Genomic DNA, 19,184 nt, shown 5'->3' on the forward strand with positions numbered 1-19,184 from the left:
CCCCGGGATGGGATGTGACTCTTCGTCCTTAGGAGTTTGACTCGCAGACCCTTCGAGCCACTCCAAGAGTCGTCAGACAGGGATCTGACCCTCAAGACCCTCTTCTTGCTGGCCCTGGCATCTGCAAAGAGAGTAGGCGAACTTCATGGTCTTTCCATCAATGTTAAGCATTCCAGGGGATGGGGATCCGTGACGCTCGATTTCGTCCCAAACTTCGTAGCGAAGACTCAGAATCCTTCAGTCCCTGACGACCGGTTTGTCCTTCACGATCCCCTCCCTGAAGGATTTCACCGATAATGATGCGGATGAGATGCTGCTTTGTCCTGTGAGGGCGCTACGGCACTATCTGAAGAGAACTCGGCACCTCAGGCCTGAGAGTCGACGCCTCTTCGTTAGCACCGGGGTTACCAAGAAAGAAGTTTCCAAGAACATTCTTTCTTTCTGGCTGCGTGAGGTGATCAGGAGGGCGTACGAGACAGCTGGCAGTGATGACACACGTACCCTTCGTCCGAGAGCCCATGAAGTCAGAGGTATTGGTCCAACCATTGAGTTCCGCAAGAACTTCTCCATGGCGCAGGTTCTGAAGGCAGGGGTTTGGGCCAACTAGACCACCTTCACTTCTTTCTACCTTCGGGATATCACCCACAGGTCTTTGGACACCTTTTCCTTGGGACCTATGGTGGCTGCTCAACAGTTGTGTAGTCTACCCAGCACCCGAGCGGACAGAACAGCATCGCATCCTTGTGTGACTTTATGTATGGACGAGTGAAAGAGAGTGTGACTGGCTTCTCTTCCTCCTTCATTCTTCCCTCTACCTGTGGGCAGAGGGCCGCGGTCATCACTACGCTGAACAGGAGGCTGATGCAGGTAAGCTACACAACCGAGCCCCATGCTATCCCTTTCAGTAGGGATAGAAGTGTTTATCCACCACTCCCCAACAAGGGGGGTGAGTGGAAGCCAACAAGAGACACACCCATAACTTTACCTTGGCTCTTGAAGTAAGAACTAGTTCTTGCTTTTTGCTAATTATAAGAGGTACGCTTGCCTCCCTCTTATAATTTGGTCGAGAAGTCTGACCACTGATCTTGCGGTGCACACCCCGATCAGCTGGGCAGAGGCTAGGATGCCTCCCTCTGCTCTTACGACCAGGGAGGGAATCCAAGGTAGGACGAACACCAGTCTGTTCATAGACTCAGATTCCACCCACCAATAAGTGAGTCTTCCTATTGTATAGGACCGAAGGTTTGTATTCCGTATCGGAACAAATAACAATTTGTCGACAATTGTATTTTTCCTAACTATACAAACCTGAGGTCCATTACATATAGTCCCACCTCATGCCACCCTTCACTCTGCGTTTCCTGGGCCTCAAGCAAAGTGACTCCTCGCCTTGCAGTCGAGCGTACCGCTAACTGCCGGACAAGTAGTTAACTACCGAACCCCTTGTTCGAAAGCTTACGACCGGTTCAGCTGCCACTAAGTACCTTCCTATTGTAAAGGACCTCAGGTTTGTATAGTTAGGAAAAATACAATTTTCGACAAATTGTTATTTCAAGTTCTTAGTTTATAATTTTTTTTAATGATTTTTAATTTCTGCATGTACGTTGCCACAGGTCTTGAAGCATTAGCTGAACAGTGTGGAACAACCTTCGCTACTATGCAGCTTATAGTAGAGGGTCTAGCACAACCTTTAGACTACGATATTCGAGCCCAATTTAATAAACCTTTGTTCTGTAAAGGAATCACTTCCATTGATGATGTCATCTAGGAACAAAACTCACTGGTAAGTATTTTAGTTATTCATAGTTAGATGACAGCAAATTTGGCATAAGAAAATCGTTACTAAGGTTATTGTTCCTCAACAGATAAAAAAATTCCATGAATAGACATTTCCTAAATCATCATTCAAGATTTGACAATTATTAGTCTTGAAAGCAGTATTCTTTTATTGTAAGTATGTTTTCAGGAATGAATATTATGGCAGCTTTTGCCAATGCCAGCAACAGATTGTTTTCAGATAAGCAGTTTGTATTTTAAAACTGTTTCCTCCTTGTTACATTTGGTTTTTACAAGTTTTAGGGTCTTTTAATCTAAAGGCAGTGATTTAAATTATGGTTAGATTTAAATTTAAATTAATGGGAGGCATTGAGCCAACTAGTGGAACTTGTGTATCAAATATTGTTGCTCTTTTATATCATTTATTGTGGCATTGAGCAAACTAGCTTCTTTAAATGCAAGTTATGTAGGTGTTAAAATAGTTGATTTTTTTTTCTTTTTACATTTCTCATCGTAAATACATGTCTTACTGTGCATAGAAAATAGTCATAGGATGTAGATCCAATTTAATGAGCATATCCTAGTTACAATACTTTTGATAGATGTCTCCTTGTCTTGAGAAATAGTGAATGAAATATACTGCATTGTTTTACACATGTAACTTGATTAGAAGACAATGTGCCATTCCTAAATAGCTTTTATTCAGGAGCATATAGTGGGAGGTATCTGGTATATTTTTCTAAAAGTTATAAATAAAGTGTTGCTTTTAAATACTGTAAGGCAGCTTTGTTTGCGAGTTCCATTCCTTCTACATCAACCTCCAGAGATTCTGGGTGTCTCAAAATCCATCTGGGACTGATGCACACGCATTGATCTCTTAGGGGTTTGGCATAAATGTTTATCTTTTATTGCTTGCTGTAGATGGCATATTGCTGGTTAAAGTATTACTTTAAAGCCAAGTATTTGCACTTTAATGCAGTAATGCTTAATGTTGGAAAATAGGAAAAATAGAAAGTCAAAATGAAATGAAGTTACCTTAAAGTTTCCTACAGGGGACATCATCAGAATTGCAGTGTTAACTTAGGTTCTCAAGTGTTGATATGGCCTAGTTTATTTTTTATTAGTGGACAAGTTTTGTTGCAAGAAGGAGCAGTTAACATTTTTGCCAATGGAAGCTAGGTTTTAACTCATGATGGTGTTAAGGGCTGGTTTTTATTAGTGCTGCATCATGTGTAATTTCAAAATGGTGAGGTATTGCCTTCAGTCTCTACCATCTGCATGTTTTACCTATTCTCATTTGTTTGCAAGTATGAACATATGTTGTTTTGCACAGATATTGTGCAGCTTGGTAGCTTACCTACTTCCAAAGTGAGAAAAGGCATATGGTGAAATATATGTGTGTGTGTGCATATATGCTTGCACAGCAAAGTGCAATATATGTCTGTCTATATAAGCAGACATTTTAAAAGTACTGAATCAGTGTGATTGGATTAATTGATGGATTTCTCAAGAGTAGTATAAGGATTTTTTTTCTAATAATTTTATTTTTGGGCAGGGGTTGGGGGCACCACATCCAGATTCAGATTCACACTCCAATCGAGGCAGTTGTTTCTGCCAGGAGGCAAACGACACAAAATAATTTGAAAACATAACCTTGGACAATAGAGATCATAGCAAAGTAGGGATGGCTGTGGACTGTAGACCTAAGATGTGGGAGAGAAGTGTGAGGTGTAGCTGGGTGGTAGGGGGTGTGGATGTTGGGAATGTAAGGTTTTTATGCAACAATGGTAAGTGGTTTACAGAAAGACATGTATCCACCTTGGGATTAGGGTACATAAAGGTGACAAATTGACATGCAAAAAATTAAGATGAAGTTCATCATGTAGAACTCCTTAATTCCTTGCTCATTCAGTGTCGAGTCACTTGAAGTCAAGTGTTATTTCATACCAACAAGTCCAGACTTACACAAGACTGATGGTTTGTATGTTGGAAAATGTTGGAATTTAATATTTTTTGTATACTGGTAAAATTTTATATAAATTGCCATCATGATGATACCTTTTGAGGGTTTCCTCTATGTAGTTATTTAGCAGTAGTTCACATTTTGTTGAAATGTCCCCAGGTTTCTTTCTACTACTATTTTATTTTTGCAGTATGTTTCGTGGAGGTTATTTAAGTTTGAAATTCAAGTGATTAGCTTTACTGTAGTGGCAGGGAAAAAATTTGTGCAACTTGATAAATTGTTACAGTTTTTAACTGTATTGTTTACATTTTTTTTCAGGTACTGTAAGAAATGTGACTCATTTTGGAGCTTTTGTAGATTGTGGTCTAGGAAATGATGGATTAGTACACATTTCTAAGATGGGTCATACAAGGTTAGAACTCGGAAATGTTGTGGAAGTTTCGGTGATAGCTGTTGAAAAAGAACGAAATCGAATAAGCCTCATGTTGGAAAGGATACTTAACTGAGCCTTGTTCTATCTGTCCATGGGTATAGATCAGGTGTTCTATGATATTGTGTATATATTTGGAGACCATCTAGTATGGCCTGTATACAGTATACTGTAATATTTCCAAAATGTAATAAAAGTAAACTATTTAAATACTATATCTCTAAATGCTAAGTTTACAAAACACGCATTTTATTTTTAATAAAATAATCAAATATGTATGTTTTTCAAGTTCAAAGTTTTTATAGGTATTGTGCCATGCACCCAATTTAGACAGTGCTGAATCCATGTTTCATGTAGCTTTCATTTGATTATACTCAGGTTACTAGTAACTGTTGGGTAAATCCTAGATGTATTTCACTAAGTTTTGTTGTGATAGACCATATGCAGAGTGATGGTTGAATTGGTAGGTGAAGAGATGTACAGTAATTTCATCTTTTGTATGAGACTGTTGGAGAATGTTTTCTGAAATTTATAATATAGTAACTCAGAATATATTTTTTTTTCAGTGTTTGTTTCTTCATTGTCATAATGAACACTATATGTTGACGTAATAAATTTTGATTGATTCACAGTACTATACTGCTTTCACAGTCCTGAGGCATGCTCATTTTGTAATGGAGATGTGGAGTTGTACTCTTACTATACCACAGTAAACTGTTAGGAATATTTAGAACAGTGGACCCACCTATTTGCATTCTGGAGATTTACGGACTCCCGTATTTGCGAATTTCTCTATGGACCATATCTACCCATTATTCGTGGGAAATTTGTGTATTTGCAGTATTTTTCTTTGAGATATATCGACACATTACTGTATTTTCATATCAATTTCATGATTAAATGCACTTTGTGATAAAACTATTAAAAAAACCACATATATGCATTTTTAGTGGGTCTTTCTTTTTCAGAGTTTGAACAAACAAAATAGGAGGCAGTTTTTCGCATTTTTATTGGGGTTTAAGTATTCACAGATTTTAGCTATTCCCAAGTGGGTCTAGAACACATTCCCTGCAAATAGAAGGGGTCCACTGTGGTTTCTTGCCAATCATCATTTGGGATATTCAAGATGAATTCCAATTGTTTGCAACAAAATTTACGGGTTGCCTCGGCTTGTTTGCCATGTTGGCTAATTTTGTCACACATTGGAGGTTGAGTTTCTTCCATGAAGCTTGATAGGAAGATCTGAAGTTGTCAGTTTTAGTTGTGTATGATGTGTTACATATTTGCAATTCTATTCACATTTGTGTTGAGTAGCAGATTAAATCGTCAGGGAACTATTCTTGCATATCAACAACGGACAATTTTTGTGTATGGCTTCATAAGTTATAAAGCATACAATGTGAGTGAGGCAGTTTTTCATAAAGAAGTGTCTGTCCTTAATGAAACTGAATTACAGTTCTGAATAAATCAGATGTGGGTGTTAAGAAAACTTTGACAGGAGTTCAATATCAGGTCCTTCACATTTTAAGGTATTGAGCAGAAGAGAACTAAATGCATTTATGGCACAAGGAATTCCAGTCAAAATGATAGAATGCCATGAAAAAATAGCCAAGTTAGCCTAGCTTGACCGAGTGCTTTATTTCACATTCTGCTGCAGGGAAGCCAGCCTAGTTCCACTCCTTACATAGAGGTTAAAGATGTTTTACTATCAATTCCCCTTTCAGTGCTGAATGACCTCATAAGTCTATGTTCTACGCTTTTGTGATTTACAGACTAGCTTATATTCTTTTTACTAGAGTCATGCATCTTCAAAAGATCTCCACCTTAAAGCCTACTATAATATAAAGTTTGATTTCATGGCATAAAAACAATATTTATAAAATTATTTTTATTACATAAATGTACAAAGTTCAGAGGCAAATAAATTAGTCAGGTTATTGCAATATAGTGCATAGCTTATACAGTAAAATAAAACTTTCTAAATGAAACAACAACTTAGTAAAATAAAGGCATCCAATAAACTTCCCACAACCAATAAAAACTGCTTGCTTTTTAGATTAAAACATAAAATGTGTAAGTAAACATATGACATAGCATAACAAAGTAAACTTTGAAAGAAATAACATTTTTCACATTATGTACACACAAAACCATTAAAAAATTCTTGGGACAACTGCTTACCATGTTAAGAACTAGATGCTCTTAACTCCATCAAAATTACCATTCTAGTTTCTTGCACATAACACAACCAACAAAAATAGTGTGTACATAGCATTAAGCTCAACACAATCACAGAACATTAGACACCATAGGTAAAATGCTAGAAAAATCACAGCGCTCATTATAACAGAATATAAAGCAAAGGCTTAAAAATAACATTTCTAAACCAGAAAGGGAATTCACCTTGCTTTTGTTACGTGAACCTTAAGTAGACTAGATTAGTAGGATTGTTTTCATATGTGAATCAGAGTATTGGTTCCATAAAAATATACAGTAGCACCTATCCTAATATGGTTAGCTGGAACCTTGTCAAGAAGGTAGTTTGCATACATATTGTAAATATTCCTGCCTTCTGGTTTGGCTATCATTCCTTTACAAGTGAGGTGTAGTAATTACAGCACACCTGAGGACTAATTTTCTGTGTTTACCACTGGTATGACGTGAAACTACATACCCCATAAAGCTTGCCTTCATTATTATTAGTATTGCTACATGTATTATTAGTTAGATTACCACACCACTTCAGCCTAGTTCTGTCCTTCAGGCCCTACCAATGTTCTGAGTGAGACTGGAATACAGGTACCATCCACACCATGAACCATATTTTCCTATACCACCAAAGATTTGACAAAACTACAGTGTAAAACTTCCTAACTCCTCCACTAGTCAATAATGTCATAACACTATAAAATTTATTAAAAGGATGATCCCTTTCTTACATTTCCCCTACTTCCAGGGGTCTAGACACCCATATCTACTAAAAATCAAACAATTCCTATTCACTTAATGAAATAAAAAGTAAATCTGCTAGGACAGAATGAAAGAAGGAGATATCCTAAATGGCCGTGTCTTTCTTCAAGACCACTTTTGATACTTACTCTGTGAGGTGAAGGAAAAAAAGTTTGATCACAAATACTGTGAAAAAAACTGTTTCAAGTGCATACAAATAAAAAAGTTCTTCTGTAAGTCTATCCATCCCAAAATTCAGAGCTACAATGACTGACAAACACGTACTCCTAAAATGAATGTAAGAGGGACGTAATTTCTGTTGAAAGGAAATAAGATCTTAACTTGAGAACATCACTGTTCTAAATTTTAAATCCATATTAAAGGTTATTACTTTACTGCATTCTATTCTTGTAGCATTAAGTAGCATAATGTGACCACTGTGTCAAGACACCCTGTAGTACATTTGGCACAAACTAACTGGCTGCTAGAATACAAGAGGTAGTATTTTAAGCATTTGGAATGGCTTAGGATTTAGTTTGCTTTAGTTTCAACTAGTGATGATAGATTAATTGTGAGTGGAAGTAGTTACTATGGCTTAACATTTATTTGGAAATGTCACAATATTGTAAGCTTTGAGGAAACTTATATGATGAATTGGAATAGAAGCACTTCACTTATTCCAGAAAGGAAAAATATATATGTAAAATTAATTCAAGCATATAAAAATGCTTTTAAAGAGAAAAATTTTCAAGAATATAACAAAGATGAAAGCCATTAAGAAAATTCACTATTTCCAAACACAAATGATGATCATATATTGATAACAAACGAAACCCTGGAATAGATCATGGCCTAAACTTTTGTATAACCTTCCACAACACTCATACTGAAGAAATCCTAAGCCTAATAAAACAGATACCATGAGGACTACTTCAGCAAAGCTCTGATGGTCTTAGGGAAATATTTACTAGCCGAGTACACCTATACGTACATATATTGGGATATCATTACAAGACCAAAAGTGACAGCATACCACAAGAGCTGTGCTTTTGAAATCTTGGGAGAATAATGAAGTTGTACTGGCCAATAATGAAAACAGGAAGACAGAAATCCCATACATGAGCTGAATAAAGCATATGAGTAAAATCAGCCCTTAACCTTAATTAGGGATTATAGCCATTAAATCAAAGCTCTTATTATACAGTATCAGCTGTGAGATAGCATTTTAAAGAAAGGGAGAGAAAAACGAGGGCAGAGGCCGATCCCATTCAAGGTTAGCACAATGTATTAAGGTAGGAATATCAGACATTTATCCCTAGAAAGGAAAGTTCTACTTCTCTGAGAGCAAGAGAATAATTTTTAATACTATATTTCAAACATTTTTAATTGGCTTCGTATAAAATTCATAGCTATGGCAAAAAGGTTACTATATCTATGAAAAATGATTACTAAGAGCTACTAATGAACCCAGCCAAACTAAGTACCATTTACCAAAGGCACTTGAATGAATACAATGTTATGGTATGGTCACTTCAACACACTGCTTGCTCATGAAGATGTTCATGGCTGAGTTCATGTTTTTGCCAAGGGATCTTTAGGGCAATAGCATATATGCTATCAAATGTTCACTGCATGGCTTTCACTTTTTAGTCTCCTTTCAAATCCACAGAACAACTTGCTGTAACACTGCCTTCTCTTTTTTAGTCAAAACGTCACTGGCCTGTACAGGTTGAAGCTAAAAGATTAACAATGATTAATCGTGTGTTCTTGATGCTGTGACCTATTCTATCCAAGCAACTGTCAATCCATCCTTCCACCACAGCAGTTTTTCAAACTTTGTCTTCCTTTTAAATCCAAGAAAATGTAGCTGTGGATTATTTTTGTGCTGGTATCTAGTTAAGTGGCTGACGTGACAGGTATCAAGCCATAATACATCATGTCAAATTCTGTCAATTCATTGGTACACAATTTTAATCCTGAGCTTCACAGCAACTGTCGCTCAAAGATATTAAGTACTCATCAACATGTCTAACTGCCATGCTTTTTAAACACTACTGCATCAATACTATTCTTTCCCATCACAGAAAATAAGTCGAATACTCACTCTTCAGCAAGTTAATTTGAAAAATTCCTCCTTTTTATTAGAATATTCCCTTAATCTGGTAATGCCATACCTGTAAAACAAAATGGGAATTTTATGAATGAACTACATTAAAGTACATAAGAACACTGCAGTTATACCCTTACCTTTGAAAATTTACCAGGAAAAAAAATGGTTTATCATGAATTTATCAAGCAATTACACTACTTAACCCTCTTACGCCGGAGCGGTAAATAAAAAATTGTCTCCCGTGTGCCGGAGGGGTTTCGGAGTGAGCACGGAAGCGGAAAAAATATTTTCAAAAAATCACAGCGCGCTTAGTTTTCAAGATTAAGAGTTCATTTTTGGCTCCTTTTTTTGTCATTGCCTGAAGTTTAGTATGCAACCATCAGAAATGAAAAAAATTATCATTATCATATATAAATAATGCGATATATGATAGCGCAAAAACAAAATTTCATATATAATTGTATTCAAATCGCGCTGTGCGCAAAACGGTTAAAGGTAACAAGTTACTTTTTTTTCGTTGTAATGTACACTAAATTGCGATCATTTTGGCATATAACACATTGTAAAATGATAAAAGCAACACAGAGAAAATATTATCACAAAATAATGCATGAATTCGTAACGCACGGACGTAAACAAATATTTTTTCAAAAATTCACCATAAATCTAAATATTGTCCTAGAGACTTCCAATTTCTTTCAAAATGAAGACAAATGATTGAATATTACTATACTGTAAGAGTATTAGCTTACAATTGCAGTTTTCGACCATATCTGACGAGTTAAAGTTGACCGAATGTCGAATTTTTATATATATATATTTTTTATATGCAATTATTTCGGAAATAAGAAAAGCTACAAGTTCAAATATTTTTAGTTTTATTCTACATAAAATTGCGCACATTTTCATATATAAAACTATGAAATGCCTAATATGAAAAGGAGCAAATATTCCGAGAATGGGACGTACGTATTTCGGAGATTTGTGGCAGAGAATCCGCACACGGAGGGAAGGAAAGATTTTTTTTTAAATTCACCATAAATCTAAATATTTTGCTAGAGACATCGAATTTGTTTCCAGATGAAGATAAATGACTGAATATTACTAGACTGTAAGAGTTTTAGCTTACAATTGCGTTTTTCGACCATTTCGGTGGTCAAAGTTGACCGAACGTGGTTTTTTTTCTATTTATCGTGATTTATATGCAAATATTTCAAAAATGAGAAAAGCTACAACCTTCAATTATTTTTTTTGTATTCTACATGAAATTGCGCACATTTTCATAGATAAAACTTTATGTAACGGCTAATTTAAAATGGTGCAAACATTACCACAATCGCACGTATGATTTTTTCGGGAAGAGTTACCGCGCTGATGTAAAGAAAATTTATTTTTTTCATAAATTCACCATAAATCGAAATATTGTGCTAGAGACTTCCAATTTGTTGCAAAATGAAGGTAAATGCTTGAATATTACTAGAATATAAGCGTTTTAGCTTACAATTGCGTTTTTCGACCATTTCGGTAGAGTCAAAGTTGACCGAAGGTTGAAATTTTGACAATTATCGTTATTTATATGAAAATATCTCAAAACTGATAAAAGCTACAACCATGGGTTGCTTTTAGTTGTATTGTGCATGAAATTGCGCACATTTCCAGATATAAAACTTTATATAACGGCTAATTTTAAAATGGTGCAAACATTACCACAATCGCATGTATGATTTTTTTCGGAAGAGTTACCGCGCGGACGTAAGGAAAAAGTTTTTTCATAAATTCACCATAAATCGAAATATTGTGCTAGAGACTTCCAATTAGTTGCAAAATTAAGGTAAATGATTGAATATTACTAGAATATAAGCGTTTTAGCTTACAATTGCGTTTTTCGACCATTTCGGTAGAGTCAAGTTGACCGAAGGTTGAAATTTTGGCAATTATCGTATTTATATAAAAATATCTCAAAACTGATAAAAGCTACAATCATGAGTATTTTATTGTTGTATTCTACATAAAAATGCACACATTTTCATATATAATACTTCATGTAACGGCTAATTTACAATGGTACAAAAATTATGTCAAAATGACAAAATAATTTCCGAGATGTGTCACAGATACTTTTTAGTGCGGCAAGAAAGAAATTCGCGCTTGCGTGCCTGCGTAAAGATTGTAAACAAAACAACACCTTGATCCGTGAACTCCCAGCATCCCCTAAGGCGCGTGATTCAAAAGTTTTAGGCTGGTAGGCCTATAAGTATTTTTCCGCGAATTTTAAAAAAAACTTTTGTAAGTCAACGTAAAATACGTCCAGTCGGCATACGGGAGACAAAAAATGTTGACGTAAAATACGTCCAGTCGGCGTAAGAGGGTTAAATGAAAAATGTCTATGGAACAGTTTGTCGGTCTTGCTAACACATACCCACACACCTTGGAATCTTTGAAGTCAGTTACTGCCTTCTCTGGATTATACAGGAAAACTTCAGCCACTATCTTGTACCCACTATATGAGTAGTAACTTAAAGTATGATACTATCACTTCTTAGGGGAAATACAGGCAGCCCCCAGATAACAGCGGAGGTTCCATTCCCAGCCGATGCTGCTAACCGAAAGACGGCAATAACAGCACTAAAACCTGCTCAACGGCACTGCTAACCGAATATCGGCGCTGTTAACCAGAGATTGGCGCTGCTGTTCACTAAAGATTGGCGCTGCTAACCAGAGATCTGCACCGAAAATCTAGTTAGCAGCATTGCTAGACAAGCGCCGTAAACCAGATAGTCGTTAATTGATGCCATAGTTAACCGAGGGCTGGCTGTATATTTTTTCTCAATTTGGTTTCTTGGCTGATAATATGTGGATCATGCATTACCCTACTATTTTTCCAAACACAAGTCCAGAACAGTATAATATTTCAGTTTATGTATTAAAAAATATAATTTCAAAATATGAATCTACTTCTCCATGGATTATATGTCGAATAAAGTTAAATTTACTGGAATATTAGCCTCAAATTCTGTGTGAAATCTAACACACTCAAACATTCCTTTAAACAGTGCTGTATGGCAACCACACATTTCATGCATGCCGTCTAAACTAATACATTACAGAGTGATATGAAAAAGATTTCTAACTTTAATAATGGCCATCAATTAAGGAAATGAATGCTGGATGGTAGCTACACATTTCTCACAAAGACAATTCTTACATATTTATCAGCTTCCTTCTCCTTTCTACTGCCTATGCAAAGTAAGTTTACTGAATTAGTCTATTTGGCCTTGTAAAAAAAAAAAAAGAAAAAAAAAACTTAAATGTAACTTACCCTAGAAAATCAAAGTCTATGGATGAATGGGTATGCCTGCAGTAAAGCCCATATTCCCCCCCCCCAAAAAGCAATGTGAAGCCAGGGAAAATTTACTGACCCAGGCATACCAAGTTTCAAGTTCTTGAGCTTCTACCATAGAGCTGGGAATTCCTTTGTAATGAGATAAATAACAGCGTAACCAAGACTTCTGAAAGTCTTTGCTGGGGTACCTGCTATAGTCCACTTCTTCAACACCTGTGAACATAAGATACACACATATATATACAGGCAGTCCCCGGGTTACGACGGGGGTTCCGTTCTTGAGACGCATTTTAACCCGAAAATCGTTGTAAGCCAGAACATCAGCAAAAATCCTAAGAAAACATGACGTTATTATGATATAACAAAGTTTCATGTATACTTACCTGGCAGGTATATATATAGCTATATCCTCTGTCGCACTGGCAGAATTTTCAAACTCGCGGCAACCGCTAGATCACTGGTAGTTCAGGTGATCGCCACCCCATTCCCGTGGGGCTGGCGCTCAGAACCATTCCCATTTTCATCAGATTTTCTCTGAACCCTGTCTCCTGAGGGGAGGCGGGTGGGAATTTAATTATATAGTATACCTGCCAGGTAAGTGTACTGTACATGAAACTTTGTTATATCATAACGTCATTTTCATGTATGATACTTACCTGGCAGGTATATATATATAGCTGATTGACACATTTGGGGGTGGGTCAAAGACAGCAGCATCGTCAGAGTTTAAAACTTGAAATAAATTTTAAAATACTCTTTGGTTCCTTACCTGCTAAGGTAGCTGACTTCATAGGTCCTGCCTCTTAGCCTGCTAAACCTTAGTAGCTCTCAACTAGGATGTGACCTGAATGTTGAAGCTATCAAAAGGGTCTGACAACTGGACGAGACCAATTTGTTGACAGGATACCCTAGCCCTCTCTCACCACAGGCATTCATGCTAGGAAATGTTAGACCACCTGAACCACACACACACATTATCCCAAACAAAATACACTTCACAGACTGAAGAGGGAATAGACCCTCTCAGGCAACCATAAAAACGCTACAAACTAAATAAAATATCCTAGCATGTTAGTAAGTTATGGGGTGGAAACTCCTTTGCCCAATACTGCACCTGAGGATACGTAAGGGCCCAACGTTTGACAGTTGTCAAAAGTTGTTTTGACGTTTCTAAGATAATGAGAGGCAAAAACTGAATTAGTCCTCCAAAACGTCGTCTCAATAATATCCTTGAGGGCCATATTTCTCTTGAATGCCAAGGACGCTCTCACTTAGTGCACCTTCACCTTAAGCAGGGCAAAGTTTTCTTCTTGGCATAGCATATGTGATTCCTTAATTAGCTCCCTTAGGAAGAAGGCGATAGCATTTTTAGTCATGGCTCTGCTGGGGTCCTTCACAGAGCACCAAAGTGATTCTGAAGTCCCTCTAATACTCCTAGTTCTCTCTAGATAATGGCACAAAGCCCTTACTGGACAAAGAACTCTTTCTTGTTCTTGTCCCACAAGATCTGACTGACCCCTAATCTCAAAAGACCTTGGCCAAGGATGAGATGGATTTTTGTTCTTGGCCAAGAAGTCTTCCTGAAAAGAGCATACTGCCTTGCCATGTTTCCAGCCAACATGTTTACTAATGGCTTGCAGCTCACTAACTCTTTTCGCTGTGGCCAAGGCCACCAAAAAGATCGTCTTTTTCGAGACATCTCTCAAAGAAGCTTGACCCATCGGTTCAAACTTATTAGTTCCTAGAAATTTCAGCACTATATCTAGATTCCAAGAAGAAGTTCTGTAACGATGTTCCTTCCTTGTTTCAAAGGACCTTATGAGGTCTCTCAGATCCAAATTGTTGGTAATGTCTAAGCCTCTGTGTCTAAAAACCGAGGCTAACATACCTCTGTATCCTTTGACTGTGAGTAGATAACCCTGCTTCCTCCTTCAAATACAGAAGGAAGTCCGCAATTTGGGTCACAGAGGTACTGGATGAAGAAACCTTCCGACTCTTGCACCACTTACGAAAGGTCTCCCACTTCGCCTGGTACACCTTGATTGTTGAGGTTCTTCTTGCTCTGGCCACAGCTTTGGCCGCTTCTTTAGAAAACCCCCTCGCTCTGACAAGTCTTTCGATAGTCTGAACGCAGTCAGACCCAGAGCGAGGGTGATACCTGTTGAAGTGAGGCTGTTTGAGTAGATCTACTCTTGCTGGAAGTGTTCTTGGTGTGTCCACTGTCCATTCCAGTACCTCTGTGAACCAATCTTGGTCCGGCCAGTAGGGGGCTATGAGAGTCAGTTTTGTCCCTTGACTCTCCCTGAACTTCTTCATAACCTTTCCTAAAATTTTGAACGGGGGAAAGGCGTAAGCATCGAGGCCCGTCCAATCTAGAAGGAAGGTATCTACTGCGACTGCTTGACGGTCTGGGACTGGAGAGCAGTATGTCGGTAACCTCTTCGTTGTTGCGGTCGCAAACAGGTCCACCAATGGACGACCCCATAAATTCCACAGGCTCTGGCATACTTCTAGATGTAGGGTCCACTCTGTAGACAGCAGTTGACCTTCCCTGCTCAACAGGTCCGCTCTCACATTCTTCTCCCCTTGAATGAACCTGGTGAGCAGGGTGACGTTCTCCTTCTCTGCCCACAGAAGGACTTCTTCCGCTAACTTGCACAGCGATAAGAATGCGTTCCTCCTTGCTTGCGAATGTATGCCATAGCTGTGGTATTGTCTGCGTTGACCTGCACAACCTTGTTGCGGATCAACACCTTGAATGCTTTCAAAGCCAAGAAAATCGCCATCAGTTCCTTCCTGTTTATATGCCAAGATGCTTCCTCCTTGTTCCAACGACCTGACACTTCTTGAGGGCCTAGAGTCGCTCCCCAGCCTGCGTCCGATGCGTCTGAAAATAATACAAGGTCTGGGTTCTTCTGCTGGAGCGACGCACCCTCTGCTAACTTTCCTGGAGTTAGCCACCATTGCAATTCCTCCTTGATCTTGTAAGGAATCCAAAACAGGAAGGAATCCGGTTGCGATTTTCTTGGCCAGACTTCGTTCAGGAAGATTTGTAAGGGTCTCATGCGAAGCCTTCCTAGAGAAACGAACCGCTCCAGCAACAAGAGAGTCCCCAGTAAGCTCATCCACTCTCGCGCCGAGCATTGGTCTTTCTCTAGAAAGGCTTGCACTTTCCGAAGGCACTGAACTTGCCTGTCGGGGGATGGAAAAGCCCGAAAAGTCGCTGAGGAAATCAGAATCCCCAAATAGACTAGCTCCTGTTTGGGGATCAGATTCGACTTTTCTAAGTTCACCATCAGACCCAATTAGTTTGTCAATTCCGTTACTTCTAAGTCCTCCAGACATTGTAGTGTTGATTGGGATCTTATAAGCCAGTCGTCTAGGTAGAGAGAGACTCTGATCCATACTAGATGCAAACCATTTTCAAACCACGTTCGGACATCCCTCTCGTGAAACACCTGCGGAGCCAGTGCAAAGTCCGAAGCAAAGGGCTTTGAACTGAAAGACCCTGTTCTGGATAACAACCTTAAGTACTATTTCCTGGATCCGGATGCATGGGGATGTGGAAGTACGTGTCTTGAAATGGTCCCGCCAGGGTAACCATCCAGACTTCCCCTGGGACGTACCGCTGCCAGTTCTGATTCATTCGTTTCCATGGTGAATTTTGTCTTTTCGACAAACAAATTGAGATGACTTACATCCAGCACTGGCCTCCACCCACCCGAGGATTTCGCTACTAAGAAAAGCCGGTTGTAGAATCCTGGGGATGAGTGGTCCAGAACAGGTTCTATTGCTCCTTTCCTGATCATGGAGAGGACTTGCTCCTGCAGGGCCTCTTCTTTCTCTGGATCGTTGTAATGAGCCACAAGATCCCTCGGGGATGTAGAAAAGAGGTGGCTTCTTCAGGAGGAAGGGGAACTTGTAACCTTCCCTGGCTATCGTGACGACCCAAGGGTCTGCTCCCTTGTTGTGCCAAACTTCCCAAAACTCCTGGAGTCTGGCCCCAACCGATGACTGGAGGACTTGTGCTTCATTGTTTGTTAGCGGGCTTGCGAACCCTCTCTTGGGAGGAGCCCTTTTACCTCTAAAGGAGGGGCGAGAAAATGTTTTACCTCTAAAGGGCTGTTGAGACTGTCTTGACTCCTTAGGTGTCTTCTTAACCACTTTGGGGGACAAATATTTCCTTACAGACGAAGTCAAAAGGTCCTGAGTCGCCTTCTGAGTCAAAGATAGCGAGATGTCCTTAATCAATTCTGAAGGAAAAAGCTGATCTGAGAGTGGGGAGAAAACCAACTCCGATTTCTGAGCGTTAGAAACGCCCTTTGCTGCAAAAGAGCACAGGAGGGACCTCTTCTTCAATACTCCTGCCGTAAAGAGGGACGCCAATTCGTTCGCCCCATCTCTCAGGGCTTTGTCCATGCAGGACATAATACTGCTTGGCAGTTGGGAAGCAGACGATTCCTTGTCCTCTAATGTGCGAGCCAGAGCCCCCAAGGACTAGTCAAGTAAGTTAAACACTTCAAAAGTCCGGAAAATGCCCTTCAGAAGATGATCCAACTCTGAAGACGTTCACCAAATCTTGGCCGCGTGCAGAGCATGCCTGCGGGAGCTGTCTACAATATTGGAAAAGTCCCCCTGGGAGGAGGCAGTTCTCCTAGGCCCAGACTTTCCCCTGTTGCATACCAGGCCCCAGACTTCCGAGGCCAACTGGCTGGTAGGGAAGGAGAGAGACGTCTTCCCTGCTCCCTCTTTTCCTTCAACAGGAGTTAATCCTTTGGAGAGTTTTCTTGGCAGTAATAGAAAGAGTCATCTTCAAAAAACGATGATTTCTTGGGTGTTTTGTTCCTCGAGAACTGCGAAAGGGGGGACAACGGAGCTGAGGGTTGAAACTCCCCTTCGCAAGATTGACAGAGACAATCAGTCAACCTTTTATAATCAGAAGACGGAGCTTCAACATCTCTCTCCTCTTCAGAAGCCAAGTCCTCAACGTCTTCTTCCGCTGAAGAAACCTCCTGCAAGCCGACGTCTTGTCAAAGAATATCCCCAGCGTACAGATCCAAAACTTGTTTAGAAAGCGAATGTTTCATCACGTCCTGACGAAAGTCTTCTCGGAAGAGTCGGGAGGAAGACGGGTTAACGTCCTGCTGCCTGCGTCCTGCGTCCATCGCTTGAGCTGCGTCCACCGTACGTCCATCCGGCTTGTTCTTGCGTCCTGCATAACTGAGCGATCGTCCGTCTTAGCCGGTACCGTGCATCCTGTCAGAGAAAACTAAGGACGAGGAGGAGGAGGCAAACTGATCATGCGTCCTCTTGGAGGACTTGACAGGGAGAAACGCGTCCTTACGTCTCGAGGAAGGCTGATCCGTTGCTTCCCAAGACTTAACCAGGTCGGCTAATTTCACTTGCATCTCTCTGAGAAAGTCTCTAGTGTCCGTTTCCTGACGGATCGCATGCGAAGGCGGAGAGCGAAGTCGTGAAGCACTGGTACGACGAGGAGAATGGACTTGAGGTCTGTGAGACGGAGAAGATACAGGAGAGTGCACCCAGGACGCAGAAGGAGTCTCTCTCTCAGGAGAATTGCCTGCCATAGAACGTCTTGCATCCTCCCTTGAACGAAACGTTCTCCTCCTTTTAACAGGAATATCGTCCTCATCCGCACTAGATGAGAAAATCTTGGGGCTACTCCACCTCTCTTGCGAGTAGCCGAGTTCGTCCTGAGATGAGGCTGGTTGAGGGGACGCGATTCCTCCGCATAGCGCCGATACCTGCCTGACGCAGAGCTATCGGAAGACGAAAAACACTTCCCAGTGACGCCTTTTCTACGGCGCACTGCTGCAGCCTGGGACGCAACAGGACTGCCTGAAGGGACGACTGATCGTATGGGGACCCCTCTTGCCTCCCTTCGACTGTTGACATACCTTCTCCCTTGGGTCTGGGAGCTTGGAAGCGGTCGAGGTCTAGGAGCACGAGAGAGACGATCAGCCGCCCCCTCCACTACACTGTCACACACACCAAAAACACCCACTTTGTCAGTAAGACACTGAATCTGATCGCCCATCGATGCTAGGGCAGCAAACACTTTAACATAATGTGAGTCCTTCGCATCCTCAGAAACAGCAGCAGGCGCAGGAGAAACCTGAGAGGAAGGTGCTACAACTTCTACTTGGGAAGGAGGTGGAGAAATAGTCACTGAATCATTCAAGGCCTTACTAAAAGAGCCTGACCTCTCACTCCGAGACAGATCTCCTAATTCGATCTTTCTCCAATCTCTCCACATATTTCGTGAGAGTCTTCCACTCTTTATCATTCAAACTCTCACACTCATTACACCTATTGTCCCAAGTACACACACACTCTCTACATTTCTTACACACAGTGTGAGGGTCTACCGAAGCTTTCGGTAGTCTCACCTTACACCCTTCTTTCACACACACTCTAAAGATAATACCAGAATCAGACATTGTAAGAAAAATCCAAAATGATTGCCAATCTAACTTTCCAATACAATACCAAAAAATCCGTCCAATACAGTGAAAAGTCAGCAATGAGCTCGAAATTCTAGCAGGGAACCCTCAACGATGTTGACGGTTCGGCTGGCAGAGAAAATCTGATG

The 19,184-nt window shown here is 40.0% G+C and overlaps 2 protein-coding genes across 2 annotated transcripts in view; one reads left to right on the forward strand and one right to left on the reverse strand.

The window, feature by feature from the left end:
• LOC135203078 (S1 RNA-binding domain-containing protein 1-like) overlaps positions 1 to 4,319 on the forward strand; it is a 139,846-nt gene extending 135,527 nt beyond the window's left edge. The window contains 3 exon segments of the mRNA XM_064232690.1: positions 1,614 to 1,760; positions 1,763 to 1,783; positions 4,058 to 4,319. Of these exon segments, the coding sequence (XP_064088760.1) occupies positions 1,614 to 1,760; positions 1,763 to 1,783; positions 4,058 to 4,245 (356 nt within the window). The 3' untranslated portion in view covers positions 4,246 to 4,319.
• A 1,723-nt stretch (positions 4,320 to 6,042) lies between these two features.
• Positions 6,043 to 19,184, reverse strand: part of LOC135203079 (ethanolamine kinase 1-like) — a 103,280-nt gene continuing 90,138 nt past the window's right edge. The window contains 4 exon segments of the mRNA XM_064232691.1: positions 6,043 to 9,292; positions 12,548 to 12,579; positions 12,581 to 12,619; positions 12,621 to 12,784. Of these exon segments, the coding sequence (XP_064088761.1) occupies positions 9,226 to 9,292; positions 12,548 to 12,579; positions 12,581 to 12,619; positions 12,621 to 12,784 (302 nt within the window). The 3' untranslated portion in view covers positions 6,043 to 9,225.

This window comes from Macrobrachium nipponense, chromosome 33, assembly GCF_015104395.2.
Source record: "Macrobrachium nipponense isolate FS-2020 chromosome 33, ASM1510439v2, whole genome shotgun sequence".
Lineage (NCBI taxonomy): Eukaryota > Metazoa > Arthropoda > Malacostraca > Decapoda > Palaemonidae > Macrobrachium > Macrobrachium nipponense.